The sequence below is a fragment of the Leopardus geoffroyi genome, chromosome C3 (assembly GCF_018350155.1).
Source record: "Leopardus geoffroyi isolate Oge1 chromosome C3, O.geoffroyi_Oge1_pat1.0, whole genome shotgun sequence".
Taxonomy (NCBI): domain Eukaryota; kingdom Metazoa; phylum Chordata; class Mammalia; order Carnivora; family Felidae; genus Leopardus; species Leopardus geoffroyi.
In genome coordinates this window covers 64570719-64592821 of record NC_059338.1, presented here as the reverse complement: position 1 = coordinate 64592821, position 22103 = coordinate 64570719, and the positions used below count along the sequence as shown (strand labels likewise).

General features: G+C 41.2%; 1 protein-coding gene and 1 long non-coding RNA gene across 3 annotated transcripts in view; one reads left to right on the top strand and one right to left on the bottom strand.

Moving 5' to 3' along the window:
• The window catches only part of EFCAB2 (EF-hand calcium binding domain 2), a 131271-nt gene that overhangs the window by 2442 nt on the left and 106726 nt on the right, over nt 1-22103 (bottom strand). The window contains exons 4-6 of one of the 2 annotated variants that reach the window (XM_045453189.1): nt 4032-4111; nt 2870-2912; nt 2705-2771 (exon numbers count right to left, since the gene is read on the bottom strand). In XM_045453189.1, the coding sequence (XP_045309145.1) occupies nt 2705-2771; nt 2870-2912; nt 4032-4111 (190 nt within the window). Of the gene's footprint in view, nt 1-2704; nt 2772-2869; nt 2913-4031; nt 4112-4186; nt 4620-22103 lie in introns of those variants that run through there. The other variant, XM_045453190.1, reaches the window with a different exon arrangement.
• On the top strand, nt 527-2016 carry LOC123585246. Its single transcript, XR_006706011.1, has 2 exons — nt 527-800; nt 1748-2016. It is a non-coding gene; the product is annotated as an uncharacterized LOC123585246 (long non-coding RNA).

Sequence of the window (22103 nt, the reverse complement as noted above, 5' to 3'; positions counted from 1 at the left end):
TGGCAACATGTATTTGTTGAAACAAAGTTTTGGAGACCTTCCCTGCTGCTAAATACTGTCTGACACCATCACATGCCTGGACGTCTTTCAGGAATTTGGTTCGCTGCGGCTTATCATGTGTTTCATATGACATCCCGGGCAGCCAGAATGCATCTTCCCAACCTAATAGTCTGTGGATGTTGTGAAACATCCCCTTATCTCTGTGTCCGAGGCAGTCTGCTTCTGATATCTTGGTGTCAGTCAACAGCATTCCCGTGACACCCATCATCCGGGTCAAGGCCCTGTTACTCCTGCCTCAGCTCCCACCTTTGTTCCCTATGTGCTGTTACTCATCGAGACCCACGGATCCTGCTGTAAACAGGCCTACTGTGCCTCTCTCTCTTTTTTTTTTTTTTTCAGTTTATTTATTTTTGAGAGAGAGCGAGAGGGAGACAGTGCCCGTGAGTGGGGGAGGGGCAGAGAGACGACACAGAAGATCCGGAGCGGGCTCTGTGATGACAGCACAGAACCCAACGCGGGGCTCAAACTCAAGAACCGTGAGATCATGACCTGAGCGGAAGTCGGACTCTTAACTGACTGAGCCACCTGGGGGGCTCCCTGTACCCATCTCTCCTTTCCATTCCGCCTGCTGGCTCCAGACTAACCTCGCTAGGGCACCTTCCCAAAGCCGCAGTAGCCTCCTGACCGGTCTCTTACTCGTCCAACAAACCGCCAGCACCAGACTGGCCTTCCAACAATCCCTCCTGCCCCGTAAGGACCATCTGCTCAACACCCCTCGATGCTCCTGTGGTGCCCACAGGGTGAGTCCCGAGCCCTGAGCCCAGGCCTCAACAGGCTAGCCCACAGATCTACCCAGGGTTGTCTCCTGCTGTTGGCCAGCAAGGCCCCCAGGCGCTCTCCCCTCACAGTCTCCGTGATACGGAGATATCACGCTCACTTCTGCCTCCCCACCTCTGTTCACACTACGTTGTCAGTACCTATCTCTCTCCATCAGGCCCCTTCATGAATCCTTCTTTCATCGGCTCATTCATTTATTTTTATTTTTTTAAATATTTATTTATTATGGAGAGACAGAGAGACACAGAGCATGAGCAGGGGAGGGGTAGAGAGAGGGGGAGACACAGAATCCGAAGCGGGCTCCAGGCTCCGAGCCGTCCGCACAGAGCCCGACGTGGGGCTCGAACTCACCAACCGTGAGATCATGACCTGAGCCCAAGTCAGTTGCTTAACCCACTGAGCCACCCAGGCGCCCCTGCTCATTCATTTAATAATTCAACCCACATTTGTTGAGACTTACTGTGGGGGGGGGGGTGGGGCTATAACGCATAAGACTTTACTCTTGCTCGCAGGGCACCTGGGTGGCTCAGTCTGTTGAGCATCTGACCTTGGCTCAGATCTCCCGCTTTATGAGTTTGAGCCCCGAGTCGGGCTCTGTGCTGACGGCTCAGGGCCTGGAACCTGCTTCAGATTCCGTGTCTGCCTCTCTCCCTGCCTCTCCCCTGCTCGTGCTCTGTCTCTCTCTCTCTCTCAAAGATAGATAAACATTAAAAATAATTCTTTTTGAAGATATTTGTTACAGTGTCACAAGAGTGCTTGGTGGCAGCCGTGACAGCCAAGTCATTCTTGTCCTCGTTGCCTGTAGCCTCACCTTGTGGTGGGTCAGGTCAGCGTGGCCCAACCAGCTGTGCCGGTGGACAATCTTGGTCTCCAGTCCTCACAGTCACTTGCACTTTGGTTCTGTCTCTAGTGATGGCAACTGTGCATCATGAGGGACTCAACCCTCAAACCAGCGAACGGAACAAAGGAGACAGAACCCTAACCTCATATGGGAGGAAGGAACGTGACCCAGATGGGCACGGTTTCAGGAGAGTGACCATCAGGCCACAGAAGTCCAAGGAAGACGAACTTACACATCTGCCTGAGCAGAGAGAGTGCCTCAAGAAAACAGTGTTATGGGTAACCGGGCACGTGTAGGTCAAGGTCAAAGCAAATACAGAATGCCGCCAGCATAAAGAACTGGAAGTTTCTGTGTGAATTCTATTCAACGGAGTCTGTACTATCTGTAAGTTCATCAACTGAAAAGCTCTTTGAAAAGGAATTTTACCATAACCTAATTCAAATCTTCAATCTAGTCACAGGCACTGATTTATAGTCGATAGTTCATGTTTTCCAAGGGCATAGCTTTTATTCTGAAAATACTCTAAGCGAATGGAGTGCTTTCAATTTGTAGAAGTTTCATTATACGTTACAAAATCCTATACAGCAACTGTCACTCTCCCCTTAACCCACCCTTCGTCCTCTTACCCCCACAAAACAGAACCCGTTCCAAAACCAAAATAACAGTAGTCAATAACTCTTTGAACCAGAATGATTGATTTAAAAGCATCTCCTAGGGGCGCCTGGATGACTCAGTCAGTTGAGCATCCGACTTTGGCTCAGGTCGTGATCTGGCAGTTCGTGGGTTCGAGCCCCACGTCGGGCTCTGTGCTGACAGCTCAGAGCTTGGAGCCTGCTTCGGATTCTGGGTCTCCCTCTCTCTCTGCCCCTCCCCTGCTCACACATTCTCTCTCTCTCTCTCTCAAAAATAAACATTAAAAAATTTTTAATAATAAAAGCATCCCCTAGAAGTTTTCCATAATTGTTGTTAAATTATTAATCATTTAAATAAGTCACAGTTTAAAAAGAAGTAATAAATCACTCTTACCTTCTTCAGTCATATATTTGATCAGTTCTTCCTTCAAAAGAAACCCACGTTTAGATGGATCTAATACCTAAAAGAAAAGGTGGATATTGTATGTTTGGTTTGGCGAATACATTCTATATGATGAATTTTTCACATAAATACACACAAAATCTGGAGCTTACACACCTCAAACGCTCGAAGAAGGATATCCTCTGGAATTGGTCTGTATCTAATTATGCAGTAAAGGGAGCAAATGTCACAGTATTTAGCTCAGTCTCTACACAATAAACGATCACATAGAACAAAATAACAGCTGCTCATATACAAGGATAATAGTACTTCCCTCACTGAAACACTTTTGGATTTCGAGATATGAAAGTCGAAAGCGCTTCACACCCAAAGAAAATATTTAGTTCAAAATCACGTGATGTTATCTATTCATCTTTTTCATCATGATGAAAATCCACTTCTCGGGAAATAAAATTTCTACAGTAAACCAACTGTGGTAAGCTAACGCTACACGGTCTTTAGAAGAGTAATTAGGGTTAAGTCTCAGTGATGATTCAAAACAGAAGATAATAAATCTGTTGTTGGTTTATGCTTTTGGTAGCCTTTTGCCTCTGTAATTACACTTTGCTTATCAGATTAGTACAAACATGGTTGATATTTCTAAGCATATGCCAAATGGCCGTTCAGAATGCAGTGACTGGGGCGCCTGGATGGATCAGTCAGTCAAGTGTCCAGCTCTTGGTTTCGGCTCAGGTCATGATCTCACGGTTTGTGAGTTCGAGGCCTGCATCGGGCTCCATGCTGTCAGTGCCGAGCCTGCTTGGGATTCTCTCTCCCTCCCTCTCTCTCTGGTCCTCCCCTACTTGTCTCTCTCTCTCTCTCTCTCTCTCTCCCCTCCCCCCCCTCGCCTTTTTCTTTCTCTCTCTCTCAAAATAAATAAACTTAAAAAAAATAATTAAAAAAAAAGTATAGTGAAAAGTCAGAAGGAAGCTATCCCAGGATAAACACTGGTTGGTTGAATAAATATACAAAATGAGGGGTGCCTGGGTGGCTCAGTCGGTTGAGCGTCCGACTTCGGCTCAGGTCATGATCGCACAGTTCGTGGGTTCGAGCCCCGCCTCGGGCTCTGTGTTGACCTCTTGCTCAGAGCCTGGAGCCTGCTTCAGATTCTGTGTCTCCTTCTCTCTCTGCCCCTCCCCCGCTCACGCTTTGTCTCTGTTTCTCAAAAATAAATATAAAAAAAATTTTTTTAAAAAGAATATACAAAGTGAAAAAGCCAAGCGTTTTTAAATTAAGATAATTCTAATCACTACCTCCACAACTGCTTGTACCTTCTTACCTTCTTTCCAGGAGTACTTCAGTCATCACTGGAAGAAATTTTTCAAATCGAATGTATCCAGTGGGTTCTTCTTCCTCTACCTAAACATTCCATAATGAATAGCCATGTAAAAAAAAAAAAAAAAAAAAAAAAAAAAAAAAAGAAAAGAAAAGAAAAAATAATAGCCATGTATTACTTCAGCAAGTGTACTCAGCAACTCCCTTTCCAAGCACTGTGCCAAGTGCTAGGGATTTGATAATGAGCATACTTGGGTATGGTCCCTGCTCGTAGAGCTTATATTCATTAGTGGAGACCCATATTAATCAAAAAACAACAGAGCTGCGTGTCTAATTATAAACATAATGAAGTGAAGGAGAATGGGTCTATTAGAGCATAGAGCAAAGGGCAGTTGTAGGTCAGATCAGGAAAGGCACTCATGAGGAAATCACACTGGAGCTGATTTATAAAGGGTGAGTAGAAGGTACTTAGACAAAGCCAGCAGAGACGAGACTCCACGTAGAGGAAACAGGATGCACTAAGACCCCGTGGAAGCCAGGAGGCTGAAGGGGGGGTGCTCGGGAGCAAGATGGAGGACGTTTCCAGATGAAGCTGGAGGGAGAGACAGGAACCGGAGCTTACTGGGTCTTACCGTCCATGAAAGTGACGCTGGTTGTCACCCTAAGACCAACGGGAGATCCCCGAAGGCCTCATAGATGTGTGTGTGTGTAAATGATCACGCTGGTTGGGGGCAAGGCAGCTTCTGCCGTGGGCTCAGCAGCTATGACAGAGCTTGGACTAGAGTGGTGGCCATGACAAAGAAGTGGATGGTTTCAAGAAAGATTTAAGAAGTAAAAGCAAGGTCACGATCTCGCAGTCCGTGAGTTTGAGCCCCGCGTCAGGCTCTGGGCTGATGGCTCAGAGCCTGGAGCCTGTTTCCGATTCTGTGTCTCCCTCTCTCTCTGCCCCTCCCCCGTTCATGCTCTGTCTCTCTCTGTCCCCAAAAAAATAAATAAAAACGTTGGAAAAAAAAAAAAAAAGAAGTAAAAGCAATAGGGCAGAGCTGCATCTATTATGGGCAGAGATGAGAACCAAGAGAGGAGTCAAGGACTCTGACTTGCAGAGACGGGATGCAGTGATGCTCTCCCCCGTGATGAGGAACACCGGAGAAGGGCCCCGATTAGGGGACCAATCATGTCTCAAGGACCAGAGTACATATCAAATCACCATAATATTTACTAAATGCCCACATGGTTAATGGCACTTTGTTATACCACTGCTAAATAAAACACTACACCGGAGGAAGAGAAATTTGGGTACCTGGCACTGTTAAATGAGAATGAGAGACTCCCACCCATAGGTTCAACGTCAACGGTGTGGCCGAACAAAACACTATTGATCTGAACTTTCATGTCAGGCTATTTACGAGGAGCTGTAAATTTTCCACTCCTTTTCAAAAGTCCTATTAAAAGGCTCATAGATCCCAATTCAACACAGGACCTTTTAACAGATTCATTCTTTGAACAAAAAATAAGAAATCTATAGGTTGCTGCTAAGTGGAACACACTGTGGTCCCGATGACAACTATTTTCTAATGTTTATACTAGAAGCTCAGAGGCTCACCTGGTATGAGCGGAGCCCTCGGATTCCACTATCAACAGAAAATGTCACCCATCTCATGACACAATGATACTCCGGACTCTCTGAGCCCGTCAATACGCGAACAATTATCTCAGCAGCTGCCTCTCGGTACAAGGCGAGATTGTGCAAATTAATGTTCATCTGGCTCCGATGTGCTTGAGTAGCACTGTGACTCCCAACCCCAGGAGCCTCTTAAAAATCAAATGTCGATCTCATGAGACTACCTTTGGAGGGATAATTTTTAAATTAAAATGGCGGGTTTCTATGCTGATGGCTTTACCAATTTGCTCCAGAAGACGGGGCGATCAAGGGCTTGCCTCCCTCTCTCCGCATCCCCCACAAATAAATCACCATGGAGCAAACAGTCTCGACCTTGAAAGATCAAAACTCCTCTATATTTTATGAGCATCCTCATCAATCTACAAATGGTCTGGAGGTTCTCCAAAGCTCAGCTCTATAGCACTCTGTCCACCACGTGAGAATTCACAACACATAGCATGTGCCCTGTAAGGCTCTCCTGGCTCCCACACGATTTCCACAATCCCCCTGGGGGCTCGCAATGCTGGGGCGAAAACTGCAATCATTCTGGTCTGATCTATCTGTGAGAGCCAAAACTGCACAAAAACAGCAAAGTTAAAGCAGATCTCCAGCGAACCAGGATGGCAGGAGATGCATACATTTTTTCTTTTAAGACGGATAATGAATAAACAGAGGACTTATGGTTAAAAAGTAAGAAGAAAAATAAAGAAGTCCACCTTCAACTTGGGCAGAATGTGAAAATCTTTCTATGACCCAACACTGTCCTCTAGAGGCCACATCTCATCCATTCTTTTGCACACAAAGATGCAGAAGCAATGGCATAAAAACGATGCAATTAAATAATAATTCTTTTTTTTAATGTTTTATTTATTTTTGAGAGAGAGAGACAGAGCACAAGCAAGGGAGGGGTGGAGAGAGGGGGAGACACAGAATCCAAAGCGGGATCCAGGCTCTGAGCTGCCAGCACAGAGCCCGACACGGGGCTCGAACCCACGAACAGGGGGATCATGACCTGAGCCGAAGTCAGATGCTCAACTGACTGAGCCACTCGGGTGCCCCAATTATATGATAATTCTAAATGAATAGTATTAATAAACTGTTTTGGACTAAAAACTATTTTGTATTAGAGAAGGTTTTTTAGCATTTAAAACAACTTTTTAATTTTAGAATAGTTTTAGATTTAGAGCAAAGCTGTGAAGATAGTACATTGTTCCCATACACCCCCACCCATTTTCCCCTATTGTTAATCCTTCCATTTCCATGGCACAATGCCAGTTGGCTCATTGTCACAATTAATGAAGTGATATTAATACATCAGTATTCAGTAAACTCTATGCTTTATTTGGATTCCATTCATTTTTCTAAAAGTCATTTTTATTTGTTTTTAATTTTTTAAATGTGTATTTATTTTTGAAAGAGAGAGAGAGAGAGAGAGAGCATGAGTGGGGGAGGAGCGAAGAGAGAAGGGGATGGGGCTCGAACTCACGAACCGTGAGATCGTGACCTGAGCCAAAGTTGGATGCTCAACCGACGGAGCCACCCCAGGTGCCCCTAAAAGTCATTTTGAAAATATGGTATATTTTTCTATCATAAAGAAGAAACCAGAAGAGAAGGGAGGAATCTGGAAATACGAATGGGGAGAGGGAAGGCTAAGATGTGGTTCTGTTATTTCTGGTGTAGGACAAGCTAGTTAATGTTATGAGGCCACAAGTAAGATAGGACAAAAATACTATGTTCTAGAAATGTTATGCGATAATGGCTCAATGGTTATTTAGACCCACATACTAAAACGCCATTAAGATTTAATAGAAACAGGGGTGCTTGGGTGGCACAGCTGGTTAAGCATCCAACTTCGGCTCAGGTCATGATCTCACAGTTTGTGTTTCAAGCCCTGCATCAGGCTCTGTGCTGACAGCTCAGAGCCTGGAGCCTGCTTTAGATTCTGTGTCTCCCTCTCTCTCTGCCCCTCCCCTGCTCATGCCCTGTCTGGCTCTCTCTCTGAAAAATAAATAAAAACATTAAAAAAAAGATTTAATAGAAATATATCAAATATCGAATTATATACGTGTGGGGGGAGGTGTAGAAAGAGGATATATCCACAGGTATAGAGAGAGACAGAGAGAATGACTTGTGGGTTGAGTTGTGTCCTCCCCAAATTCCTATGTTAGAGTCCTAATGCCCATACCTCAGAATGTGATTTATGTGGAGAGAGGGTATTTACAGAGGTGATCAAGTTAAAATGACCGGTGTCCTTATAAAAAGGGGAAATTTAAACAGAAAAACATGCACACAGGGAGAATGCCATGTGAACCTGAAGACCGCTATCTCCAAGCCACAGAGAAAGGCCTGGAATAGATCCTTCCCTCACAGACCAGAAGGAAACAACCCAGCCCATGCCTTGACTTTGTACATCTAGCCCGCAGGACTGTCAGATAATAAATTCCTGTCATCTAAGTTACTGTTTGTGGTATTCTATCACAGTAACCCTACCAAACGCGCGTGCGCGCGCACACACACACACACACACATTCTAAGTATGCATGATACATTGTAACCCAAAGACTCTGAATCCCTATCAAGCTTAAATTCCTATACTTACCAACTGGAAATTAACAAAGCAGATATTCGAAATTCAGAACTGATTTTACAGAGCTGATATGGAGAAAATAACACAGCCCAGACCTACTTTCTCCAAGAGAGAACTCAATTAACTGACTTATGGGGCCCCCAGGTGGCTCAGTCGGTGAAGCATCCGACTTTGGCTCAGGTCATGATCTCACAGTCCTTGAGTGCCAGCCCTGCTTGGGGCTCTGTGCTGACAGCTCAGAGCCTGGAGCCTGCTTCGGATTCTGTGTCTCCCTCTCTGTCTGCCCCTCCCCTGCTCATGCTCTGTCTCTCTCTGTCTCCGAAATAAACGAACATAAAAAAATTTAAATCAATTACCTGACTTATAATGAAGTGAACTCAAGAAGGACTCCCATGTTAGAGCAGACATGTTGGGAAAAACTAGGAATTCATTGCCATTTCTTCGTTCAACCAAAGTCATACTGGGAAAACACTTCTCTTTTATTGGGAAGTTTCTTTAAAAAAATAGATGTTGCCTTTCTCACGGAAAAATATTCACCATGTTAGACCAAATATTCACCATGGTGAAACATATTCACCATGTTAGACCAAAGATAGTTTAAAATATTCTGACCAACACACCCCTTCGCGTCCTCACCTGTAACAGGGCAAGTGGCCGGTTTATCTCACACAGTTGCTGTGAAGTTTACACGAGATGATATGAGGTGTTCTGTGAACTGTGAACCTCTTTTTTTTTAATTTAATTAAATTAATTTATTTATTGGGGGAGGGGAAGAGAGAGAGGGAGAGAGAGAGAATCCCAAGCAGGCTCTGCAAGGTCAGTGCAGAGCCCAATGTGGGGCTCGAACCCACGAACCAGGAGATCGTGACCTGAGCCGAAACCAAGAGTCGGACGCCCAACCGACTGAGCCACCCAGGCGCCCAACCGTGAGTCTCTTGTTATGAGTATGATGATTTCTATCAAGAGGGTGCGCACATTTGGTTCTGTATCGCGCAATGACATCTTCTAAAAGAATCCATGTCTCATGCTGAAATCTCAAGCACCCCCTCCCGGCCCCACCAAACAGACCTAACTTGTTCATACGGGAGTTGGGTCCTGCCTTCCATCTGTAGAGGCCACAGGGTGTGTGGTGAGAACGTACTCCATTGCTAGGCATACCTAGTGCCTTGTGCCCGGCCCCGGCCCCTGCCTAGAGGACAGGGCGTGCGCTCCCCCTCTGCTGTCTCCCTCTGTGCCTCTGTGGGCTGACTGGCAGGACAGGGGGAGAGTAACAGCCAGCCACCAAACACGTCCCTCCTCTTCAAAAGACAAAAAGAAAGCAAACAAATACATCATGTTACCACCGACAGGGATGAAGCAAAGTCCGGTACAATCTGGTTTGTTTCAGCTACGAGGAGGGCTAATGTACGGAAAAGGAGGTCACAACTGGCAAGCGGCCTGGGCAGCATTTGTGAATGAAGACATAATAAACCCCTTTGTAGGAAGATCCCCCCGCTACCACCACACCTGCAGACACCCCAGTCTCTCTGCACCCTCTCCCCGGCATGAAGAAGTCTCAGTAAATATGGATGGTGTGGGATTTTTATAAACATCGCCATGTATCTCAGTCTCGAAGCATGAGGCAAATACGGTTTCTCACTCCACTTTGGCCAAAGTCAATTGTCTTCATGTATTTTGTTCCTGCAGAAAGTCGGACACAGGGAGGTGAAGTGCCCACCTTGTCCATAATTCGGTCAGGTGCTTTGATGGGACCACAGCCCAGAGTTCTCTGCCCCCAGAGTGAAATCATCTTTATTCCCACAGTGAAATCATCAGGCCATCCCTTTTCTCATTAAAGCATTATTTATTTTAATGCTGAACTCACTGAGTAGGTGCAATAAAACACACAGTGAAAATTCATTTCTCCCCAGTGACACAACGCTCAGTCAATAAATTGAACGATTTCATGCTTCACAAAAGCAAGATAATATCAGTAGTTAATATGGTTTATAAAGCACCTACATTTCACCTAGTTCCAGGTCACCAAAGAAGATATATGTACCATTTTTTAACTCTTTGTGGTTAAAAAATAAAAACAAAAACCATGAGATATTTCAAGTTAGGCTCCAAATATCACATATCCAAATTCTGATACAAATCATGACTCAAAGCAAAAAAAGAAAAAAATACAATTTAGAAAGTATTTCTCTACCTTGGACGGAATATTTTATTAACAAAAATTCATTGGCATTTGCCAAAAATCTTTACGAATGAAAAATCTTAAAGCCGCCTACTTTAGGGGCTCCTGGGTGGCTCAGTCGGTTGAGCGTTCGACTTCGGCTCAGGTCATGATCTCGCGGCTCACGAGTTTGAGTCTCATGTCTCACTCTGTGCTGACAGCTCAGAGCCTGGAGCCTGCTTCAGATTCTTTGTCTCCCTCTCTCTTTGCCCTTCCCCTGCTCATTCTCTGTCTCTGTCTCTGTCTCAAAAATAAACATTTAAAAAAATATAATAAAAAGCCACCCACTTAAGAAAATTTATTTACTCCAAAACAGCCCAGAGGCTATTGTACAAAAATCAGGATATGTGTTTGGGTTATAAATTATTTATTAAGGTAAGTATCCAAAAAAACTTGGAATGAACCAACCATCAGAGATGCTAAGAATCATCAGGTAGCTAAGCCAGATCATTACGTTCCCTTCCAACTGAGTGTTTCTAGAACTTGAGGTTATGCAGGCATCAATGGCTATCAATTTCCCCATTTTATCCTCTTGTAGGGGGGGAGGCGTTAAGGGGTTCCAGCTAAACTAACAGTACTACAAGAATACAGTCATGTTAAAAACAGGCATACGAAAATAATATGGAAGGAAGTGCACTACAATATTACAATGATTATATTATGGTGATGGATTATTGGAAAGGATTTTCCTCTATTTCTTTTTTAAAATTTTTTTTTTCAACGTTTATTTATTTTTGGGACAGAGAGAGACAGAGCATGAACGGGGGAGGGGCGGAGAGAGAGGGAGACACAGAATCGGAAACAGGCTCCAGGCTCTGAGCCATCAGCCTAGAGCCCGACGCGGGGCTCGAACTCACGGACCACGAGATCGTGACCTGGCTGAAGTCGGACGCTTAACCGACTGCGCCACCCAGGCGCCCTCCTCTATTTCTTTAAAAATTTTCTATAATGTATTATTTATTTTATCACAATAAACATTGAAATAAAAACTTTTATTAGTCTCTTGTTATGGTTGGTTTATATAAAATTATGAAATGTATTTATTTATATTACATATTTGTGTAAGAGACGGAAAACGACACTTACTGACCGATTTCTCTGGGTTTTGTTTCCTGCTGTTGACCGCTGCTTTCATACCATTTACTGTTGTTCTTCTAGCTACAGATAAGTGATAATCTCAGTGTATTCTTTGTGCAACACAATCCTCTCAACACCCCACTCCCCTCCCCCACCGCCATTTACCTATTTTCATTCAGAAATCATGGCTGGCAGCCATTTCTAGATAAGCTCCGAAGTACCTCTCGGTCTACAAATCTTTACCTCCGGCATCTAACATTAGCACAAATTAGAGCAGATCTACTTCTTTCTCCCACCTCCTCCAATGCCAAGGTGTTGAGGAAAAATAACAGATAACAATATTTCACGTCACCGGCTACTTCAAAATCAGAACATAATTATCCCCACCCGTTCCCAATCTCTGACACAGTTGGATTCCGAACGATGTGACGTCTCAGGGCTCATCTGGAAACGAGAATGATGTAGTTAAGGTCCAGGCTGATGGAAACCCCCACTGGAATTTTTGTGGATTATGCAGATTTTACTCTACTAACGAGATGGCCATTTCTGAAGTTTCAAAGAAAATATTTCTGAGGATACTTAACCAATTAAAAATAATGAGAAACCGTGATTTGGGACCTCTGGGGCTTGTGGTACGTCTGGTATGGTAAGGTATTTTTCAGCCAAGACGAAAAATGCAGGAAATGACTCAGTAGAATCATTACATTGTTGTAACTGGTTACTAGGGAATATTTGACACATTGACATCATAAAGGCTTCTCACCACTATTAATTTAACATTAAATCACTGACCACAGAAAATGCACTGAACATTCATTTATGGGTGAGTTTCTTCATTTAGCAAAATGAAGAGGACTGAATACAATCTCGAATATTTTAATGCCTATGTATTTACATTTTCGATGTTCACAAATTTAAATGGTTTGAAACTATCCCGAGCCCAATTAGGATGGGGTTTCTTCAGTTGTCTTGTGTCTCTGTATGCCTGACACCCGGCACGTAGTAAATGCTTGATAATTATTTGTCGAATGAACGATGACCAGTTCACAGTTTTTAATTACTTTTACTTCCCGTAAACTTGGAATTTTTGAGCACATGAATCAGACCTATAGTAAGTATCTCTGCGGTGCTTTGTAAGCCTAATCTCCACATTTGCTACTATTCTGATAATAGGTCTTACAAGTAGAGTCTAGAAAGTATTAGAGGCAGAAGAGAAGGTGTCAGAAACACAATTATAACCAGACTACTGCTCAGGCCCACAGCAAACAGGAGAGCAGTTTCTTGAACCAGTACACGTCGGGCTTTGTTCTACATGCTAAGGATGCAGTGGTGTACGAGGCACAAGCTTTGCGCCTTCAAGGAGTTTCTATCACAAAAGCGAGAGACAGACACATAAATAGAGAACTTCAGATTGTGTTGAATACTACTGACAAAACACAAAGGCTTGTATCATCAAGTCAGATTCACCAGAATCCGAGATCTTACCTAGTATCAAACTTCCAAGGACAGAGATTCACAAGGCACAGGTAAAACATGGGGCAGTTCAGGATGGTAGTATCATCTGTGAGATGCTTTCTTTCTTGCCACATTAGGACTCACTCTGGTCCAGATCTAAAACATAAGGTCTCTAAGTGCTGTGGGTACTTGGAAGAAGGGCACCCTAGAGCAGGGGTGAGAGCAAGAACAAAGACCTTGAATAGAAGCATGTAGGACATAGTCGAAAACAGCAAGGAAGCCAGCATGTGACCAAGGACAATGGCAGGAAGTGACAGACCTGATCCCTTAGGGCCTTATAAGCTATGCTAAGAAAAGTACTTTGGACTTTTTTCCTAAGTGACTTGGGGACCTCAGAAGAGGGGTTCTGAGCAGAGGAGTGGAGCACTCTGAGTGACCTAACCTTGTTAACATCATCCTTCCTGACTGTAGTGTGAAGAGTAGACAGCAGGGGACCAAGCATGGGAGCAGAGAGTTCAAAGGCCGCCATGGTTGTTCAGGGAGATTGGGACAGTGGCTTGGACCAAGGTGATGGGTATAGAAGTGGTAAGAAGGGGTCAGTGTATCATCTGAAGGCAGAATTTGTTGGTACAGTGTAAGGTGGATCTTTGTAAAGTCCAATTTCACGATCTCTGTTTTCTACCTTGTGAGTTTCGTCCAGCTGCATTTATTATAATTGCTAATATCCTTATCTTGTGCTTTCTATGCACCCTGATTTTTCTATGCTTCTTTTTTAGTTATTTTCCACATTCTTTGGACTGACTGAGACGCCCTTGAATTCGTTTATCCTCTTTATCAATTTGGAAGTGATACGTTCAACTTCTGTTCTTTTTGTAGTTACCTTTAATATTTAAACACGCTTCCTTAATACAATCTAAAGTGTGTATTATATCATACATGCTATAATTGCTCAGTGTTCTAATTCTCACATTTAGCAAACCTCTTTTTGAAAGATTATTTAAGGATATCTCATTTAGATTTATTTTCATTTTCTCTGGATTATTACTGCTGCTTTCTGCTGAATGACTAATCAAATATCAGTGGAAGTCTGGGTTAAGAAGGCAAAGTGCACACATGCATGTAACTTCAGTCCCTCTCGAACCTCGTTAAAATTGCAGTAAAGGAATATATTTTTTAAACAATCACAAACCTTAGACAGGTAGACTAGGAGAGCATACAACAGCAATAAAATTTTGGAAGCTGGAAAGCAGATGGACGAGTAACAATGACCTAACAGACCCAGAAAACTGAACTCCAGCAGTAGGCCAAGAATTATCAAAGAGCGGAGTTAAGGCAGAAGATTTTGGTATGAGAATCCTGGGCTCACCTCTCATCCCATGGATACAAATTGGTAACACCCACGTCAGTTGTATATAATCCAGAAAATGACTCAAACACTGGCAGCACAGATTCTCCACAGCTAAATGTAGAAAAAAGGCTACATCAAAGAAGGGAGGAAGGGGCAGAGATACAGCTGGGAGCCTAACAGACATGCAGGACTGTCCGAGACTGTCCAGGGGAGGGAGGGATGCTGGGGACACAGAGAGGGAAGAGGAGAAGACCCCATGCCAGGTACCCAGGCACAAGGGACTCACACAGGGAAGACAACCCCTCCCCCACCCCCACCCCCCCACAATATCTGGCTTTGAAAGCCAGAGAGGCCTAACTTCGAAAGTTCTTACAATCAGTGGGGCTTAATACCTGGAACTTTAAAAATCAGCAGGCTTGGCTCTAGGAGAGCCAGAGGGCAAAAGGAAGCTGGGTCTTCCCCCTTAAGGAGACACCACAACAAACAGCCCCTCTGACATACACCATAGAAGCAGCAGTTTAAAAAACACAGGGGTACATGGGAGGGAGATTTTTTTTTTAATTCCAGTACAATCGACATACAATGTTATATTAGTTTCAGGTGTACAATATAGCGATTCAACAGTTCTATATATCACTCAGTGCTCATCATGATAAATGTACTCTTAATCTCCATTACCTATTTCACCCATCCCCCCCCCCCCACCTCCTCTCCGGTAACCACCTCTTTGTTCTCTATAGTTAAGACTCTTTTTTGGTCTGTCTCTTTTTTTCTTTGTTCTTCTGTTTTGTTTCTTAAATTCCACATCAGAGTGAAATCATGTGGTATTTATTTGTATTTCTCTGATTGACCTATTTCACTTAGCATTATATTCTCTAGATACATCCATGTTGTTGCAAATGGCAAGATTACATTCTTTTTATGGCTGAGTAGTATTCCATTATATACATACCACAGCTTCTTTATCCATTCATCTATCGATGGACACTTGGGTTGTTGCCATAATTTGGCTATTGTTAAGTAATGCTGCAATAAACATATGGGGTGCATATGCCTTTTTGACTAAATGTTTTCATATTCTTTGGCTAAATACCCAGTAGTGGAATTAATGGATCATATGGTAGTTTTATTTTTAATTTTTTGAGGAACCTCCGTACTGTTCTCCCCTCTGATTGCACCAGCTTGCATTCCCACCAACAGTGAACGAGGGTTTCTTCTTCACAGCCTCACCAAACTTGTTGTTTCTTTTGTTTTTGATTTTAGCTATTCTGACACGTGTGAGGTGATATCTCATTGTTGTTTGGATTTGCATTTCCTTGATAGTAATACAATAATCCAGTTTAAAAATGGGCAGCAGACATGAACAGACATTTTTCCAAAGAAGACATCCAGAAGGTCAACAGACACATCAAAGAAATGAAAATGGAATGTTCTCAAAATATCTGTTAAATCCATCTGCTCCAATGTGTCATTCAAAGTCACTGTCTCCTTATTGATTTCTGTTTGGATGATCTGTCCATTGATGTAAACAGGGCATTAAAGTCCCCTACTATTGTTATATTACCATTGATTAGTTCCTTTCTGTTTGTTAGTAGCTGCTTTATGTATTTGGGTGCTTCCATGTTGGTGCGTAAATATTTACAATTGTTAGATCTTCTTGTTGGATTGTCTCCTTTATGATTATATGGTGTCCTTCTTTGTCCCTTGTTACAGTCTTTGTTTTAAAGTCGATTTTGTCCTTTATATAACTATTGCTACCCTGGCTTTCTTTTCACTTCCATTTGCGTGATAAATGTTTTTCCATCCCTTCCCTTTAAATCTGCAGGTGTCTTTAGGTCTGAAATGGGTCACTTGTAGACAGCATATAGATGAGTCATGTTTTTTTACCCATTCCTTCACCCTATGTCTTCTGATTGGGGCATTTAGTCCATTTACGTTCAAAGTAATTATTGATAGGTATGTATTTATTGCCATTTTGTTACTTGTTTTCCGGTTGTTTTTGTAGTTCGTCTCTGTTCCTTTCTTCTCTCATGGTTTGCTGGCTTTCTTTAGTGATATACTTAGATTTCTTTCTCTTTATTTTTTGCATATCTATTACAGGTTTTTGATTTGTGGTTGCCATTAGTATTATATATAGCAGTCTATATTAAGTTGATGGTCACTTAAGTTTGAACCCATTCTTCACTCTTCTCCCCCCACTCCACATTTTATGCATATGGTGTCATACCTTACATCTTTTATTTTGTGAATTGCTTGACTGCTTTTTACAGATACATTTAATGTTACTGCTTTTGTGCTTCCTACCTTTCTTATTCCTACTTATGGTCTTTCCTTTCCACTCAAAAAGTCCCTTTTAAATTTCTTATCAGGCTGACTTAATGGACATGAATTTCTTTAACTTTTGCTTGTCTGAGAAACTCTTAATCTCTTCTTCTATTCTGAATGAGAGCATTGCTGAATAGAGTATTCTTGGCTGCAGAATTTTTTTTTCTTTCAGTACTTTGGATATATCATGACACTCCCTTCCGGCCTGCAAAGTTTCTACTGAAAAATCAGCTAATAACCTTATGAGGTTTCCCCTGTATGTTACTGCATTCTTTTCTCTTTTAATTTTTTATCTTTTAAATTTTTATCTTGATCACTACTTTTTGCCATCTTAATTACTATGTATTTGGGTATGGACATCTTTGGGTTGACTTTGTTGGGGGTTCTCTGTGGTTCCTGGATCTGGATTTCTGTTTCCTTCTCTAGATTCAGGAAGTTTTCAGCTATTATTTCTTCAAATAAATTTTCTATTCCTTTTTCTCTCTCTCCTCCTTCTGGGATCCCTATAATGTCAATGTTACTACACTTGATGGTGTCACTGAGTTCACTTAGTCTATTTTCATTTTGCATTTGTCCTTCTCTCTCCTGTTCAGCTTGATTGCTGTCCATTACTCTGTCCTACAGGTCACAGATCCATTCTTCTGTTTTCTCTAGTATGCTATCTATTCTCTCTTGTGGGTGTATTTTTCATTTCATTCATTGAGTTATTCGTCCCTGATTGGTTCTTTTTTATGTTTTCTATCTCTTCCTTGAGGGTCTCACTGAGGTCCTCCACTCTTTCTTCAAGTTCAGTGAGTATCGTTATGATTTTTATTTATTTTATTTTTTTATTTTATTTTATTCAATTCTATTCGATTCTATTTTATTTTATTTATTTAGAGAGAGAGAGAGCATGCGCAAGCAGGGGAGGGGCAGAGAGAAGGAGAAAGAGAGAATCCCAAGCAGTGGGATTCACACACTAACAGTGTGGAGCCTGATGCAGGGCGCAAACTCATGACCTGAGCCAAAACCAAGAGTCAGATGCATAAGTGACTGAGCCACCCAGGAGCCCCCTGATTGGGCAAATCCTTTTAATATTGATTAAGATAATCATTGTTTATTGTGTTTGTTTGTTTTTTTGTGTGGTTCATGCTTTTTATGTCTTATCTAAGAAAGGTTTGGCTAACCCAATATCACAGGGTTTTCTCTCTTCTTCTAGAAATGTATAGTTTTAGCTCATCTATTCAGGTCTATGATCCACTTCAAGTTAACCTTTGTATGGAGTAAAAAGAGTGACAAACTGTGTTCTTTCTATTCAGATACCCATTTGCTCCTGCACTATTTATTGAAGTGATCATCCTTTCTTCATGGAATTACTTTGGCACCTTTGTCAGAGATGTATGGTTCTATTTCTGGATCCTCTGGTTTGTCCCATTGGTCTATATGTCTTTCAGTCCACAAATATCACACTGTCATGATTACTGTAGTTTTGCAGTGAATCTTGCAATCAGGTAGTGAAAGTCCACCCACCCTTGCCCTGCACTTTCAAAATTATTTTGTTTATTCTAGGTCCTTTGCTTTTCCATTCAAATTTCAGAATCAACTTATAAATGTCTTTAAAAAAAAAAAAGCCTGCTATGATTTTGAACACATACTGAATTCATCAAAGAACTGCCATCTTAACAATGTTGTTTTGCAATCCATGAACATGTATATGTATCCTTTTAAATCTTAATTAATTTCTCTTTATAGTGTTTGCTGTTTTTAGTGTATAAGTCTTGCCTATATTTTGTTAGATGTATTGACTCTTCTATTCTAATGCTTTTTTAAATGGAGTTGTTTACTTGATTTCATTTTTCTTACCATTGATTTCTAATTATACAATTATGGGAATGCAAGCTGGTGTAGCCTCTCTGGAAAACAGTATGGAGCTTCCTAAAAAAATTAAAAGTAGAACTACCCTATGACCCAGCAATTGCACTACTAGGCATTTATCCACAGGATACAGGTGTGCTGTTTCGAAGGGACACATGCACCCCCATGTTTATAGCAGCACTACCGACAACAGCCAAAGTATGGAAAGAGCCCAAATGTCCATCGATGGATGAATGGATAAGGAAGAGGTGTCATATATATGCAATGGAGTATTACTCGGCAATCAAAAAGAATGAAATCTTGCCATTTGCAACTATGTGGATGGAACTGGAGGGTATTAAGCTAAGTGAAATTAGTCAGAGAAAGACAAATATCATATGACTTCACTCATATGAGGACTTTAAGAGACAAAATAGATGAACATAAGGGAAGGGAAACAAAAATAATATAAAAACAGGGAGGGGGATAAAACATAAGAGACTCTTAAATATGGAAAACAGAGAGAGGGTTACTGGAGGGGTTGTGGGAGGGTGGAATGGGCTAAATGGGTAAGGGGCATTAAGGAATCTACTCCTGAAATCATTGTTGCACTATATGCCACCTAAGTTGGATGTAAATTTAAAAAAATAAAATAAAATAAATAAAGAAGACATCTGGAAAAAAAAAGAAATACAATTAATTTTTCATGTTGACCATGTAGCCTATGATCTGGCTAAAGTCACACATTCTAGTGGCTTTTTGGTAACTCTCTTAGGATTTTCTCCATGAAAAATCATGTTGTCTGACATAGAAATAGTTTCACTTCTATTATTTTTATAATAATATTAAATATACTATATTAAATATTATAAAAATATATACATATAGAAAATAATATAAATATAAAATAGTCTTTTATTATTTCTTCTTACCTTGTTGCACTAGCTAGGACTTCAAGTACAACGATGAATAGGAGTGATAAACACAGGCATCCATGCCTTGTTCACGATTTTAGGTAGAAAACACTGAGTATCATCTTAGCCTTGAGTTTTCACAGCTGCCCTTGGCCAGATTGACAAGTTTCCTTTTATTCTTAGTTTGCTGAGTATTGTTATCTTCAGTGGGTATTGAATTTTTTCAAATGCTTTTTATATATTTATTGAAATGATCATATGATTTATCGACTTTGTTCTCTTAATGTAGTAGATTACATTGATTCATGTTAAGGCAACCTTAAATTTCTGAGATAAACTCCACCTGCTCATGATGTATTATCCTATATACGATATTGTTGAAATTGACTTGGTAAAATCATAGTAAGGACTTTTTACATCTATGTTAACAAGATCTGTAGTTTTCCTTTTTTTTGTAATACAATTGTCTGGTTTGAATATCACAGTAATACTAGCCTGGAAAGTGTTACCTCCCGTAATGTTTTCAGAAAGAATTTGGGGTAGAATTGGTACTATTTCTTCCATAAATGTTTGAAAAAAAATTCACTAGAGAAGCCATCTGAACTTCTAGTTTTCTTTATGGGAAAGTTTTTAATTATAAATTTAATTTTCAATACTGATAGGGGGCTACTCAAATTCTCCACTTTTTCTTGGGTCAGTTTTGGTCATTTGTGTCTCTTGGTGAGCATGTCAATTTCATCTAAGTTGCTGCATTTAGTGGCATAAAGCTGTCTCTTATTATCGTTTTCAAATGTCTGAAGGATAATGAAAAACCCTCCTCTAATCTAGATGTTGTAATTTGTCTTGATTGTCTGAGCTACAAGTTTATCAGTTTTATTTGAAAAGACTAGTATTTTGCATTCAGGGATTTTCTCTGTCCATTTTCTAGTTCACTGACTGCTGCTCTTCACAATTTTTCTCCTTCTCTATATATTGGGTTTATGTTGCTCTTCTTTTCCTAGCTTCCTAAGATGAGAATTTAGATCATTAATTTTAGGTCTTTTTACTTTTCCAACGTGAACATTTAGAGTTGTAAACTGGCCTCCAAGCACTACTTTCCCTGAATCCCACAACGTTTGACGTGTTGCATTTTCATCAACGTTCAGGGCAGAATGCTTTCTCACTCCCCTTGTGATTTCTTCTTTGATTCATGAATCGTCTTAGAAGTATGTTGCTTCGTTTCAAATATTTGAGGATTTCCTAGTTATCTTATTCTCAATTGATCTCTGGCTTCATTCCGTTTTTTAAATCAGAGAACATATCCTGTATGATTTCGATTTTTTAAAATGTACTGAGATTTGTTTTATGGTCCAGCACTTAATATATCCTATTGAACATTCCATGGACACTTGGAAAGAACATGTATTGTAGGTGTAGTGTCCTACAAATATCAGTTAGGCCAGAGTGGTTAATGGTGGTGTTGAGATTATCTCCATCTTTGCTGATATTTTATGTAGTTGCTCTATCAATTACTTGATAAGCTTGTTAAAATCTCCATCTATGGAACACAGACATTTATGATTTTTAATACCTTCCTGACGAATTGACCTTTTGAAAAAAATCACTGTACAGTGTAATAATCTTATCAACATAGGTGTTATTTTCCAAACATCTCGTAGTTCTCCCTTCTAATTACTTTAAATTCTCCACAGTTCCACTTGAGTTTGAACTTTGAACACTGTAGACCTCTCCACGCCCTTCCCACTGGTATTGAGAGGCCACCATGTCCCCCCCCCACCCTCACCCCCGGCCCCAGCTCTCACACAGAAGAGCCTGGAAGGCTCTAACTCCATAATAAAGGAAGAATGGTTTAATAACCTGCATGTCAATAAAATTTATATTAACCCTTCTTACGGCTGTTGGGTTTTGTGATATTCCAAGCGGGTAGAGATTATTTGGGGCAAGTTGCTAATTGTAGAATATGAAGTAGAGGGATCAATGCTGAGTGATTTTTAAATGATCTATTTCAAGAGAGACATCAGCTCTCCTATCGCTCCTCAGGAAGTGAGGGGCTGAGAGTATGTACCTACACTGAAATTTAAGTAAATGGCAACTAGAGAACTGAACATAGATTTTGATGCGGGTTTTTGTTTGTTTTTGAGAGAGAGAGAGAGAGGAAGGGAGGGAGGGAGGGACAAGCAGGGGGGAGGGGAAGAGTGAGAGAGGGAGAACCCCACGCAGGCTCCACACCTAGCATGCAGCCTAATGCAGGGCTCGATCTGAAGACCGTGAGATCATGACCTGAGCCAAAGTCAAGAGGCAGATGCTTAACCAACTGAGCCACCCAGGTGCCCTTCGATGTATAGAATTTTAGAGCATTGTCACATGATTGTATTTTTTTACATTATTGCATTTTAAAGCAAATGAAGCAGATATAGTTTCGTTTCCGAAGCCATTACAGAGCATTTATCAATACAACATTCATCCTTATTCACCTACTATTTGGAGCTTTTTTTTTTTTTTTTTTTTAAATGTATTTGATACCTACAAATATCTATGTGCTTTTTTTCCCCCTCAGTTATTTGGGAAACTTTAAAAAGGGTAGTCACACCCAAAGCTTCTTAAGCATCTTGCTATAATTTAATCTGAACAAACTGTTGTGCACAAATACAGAAAAACA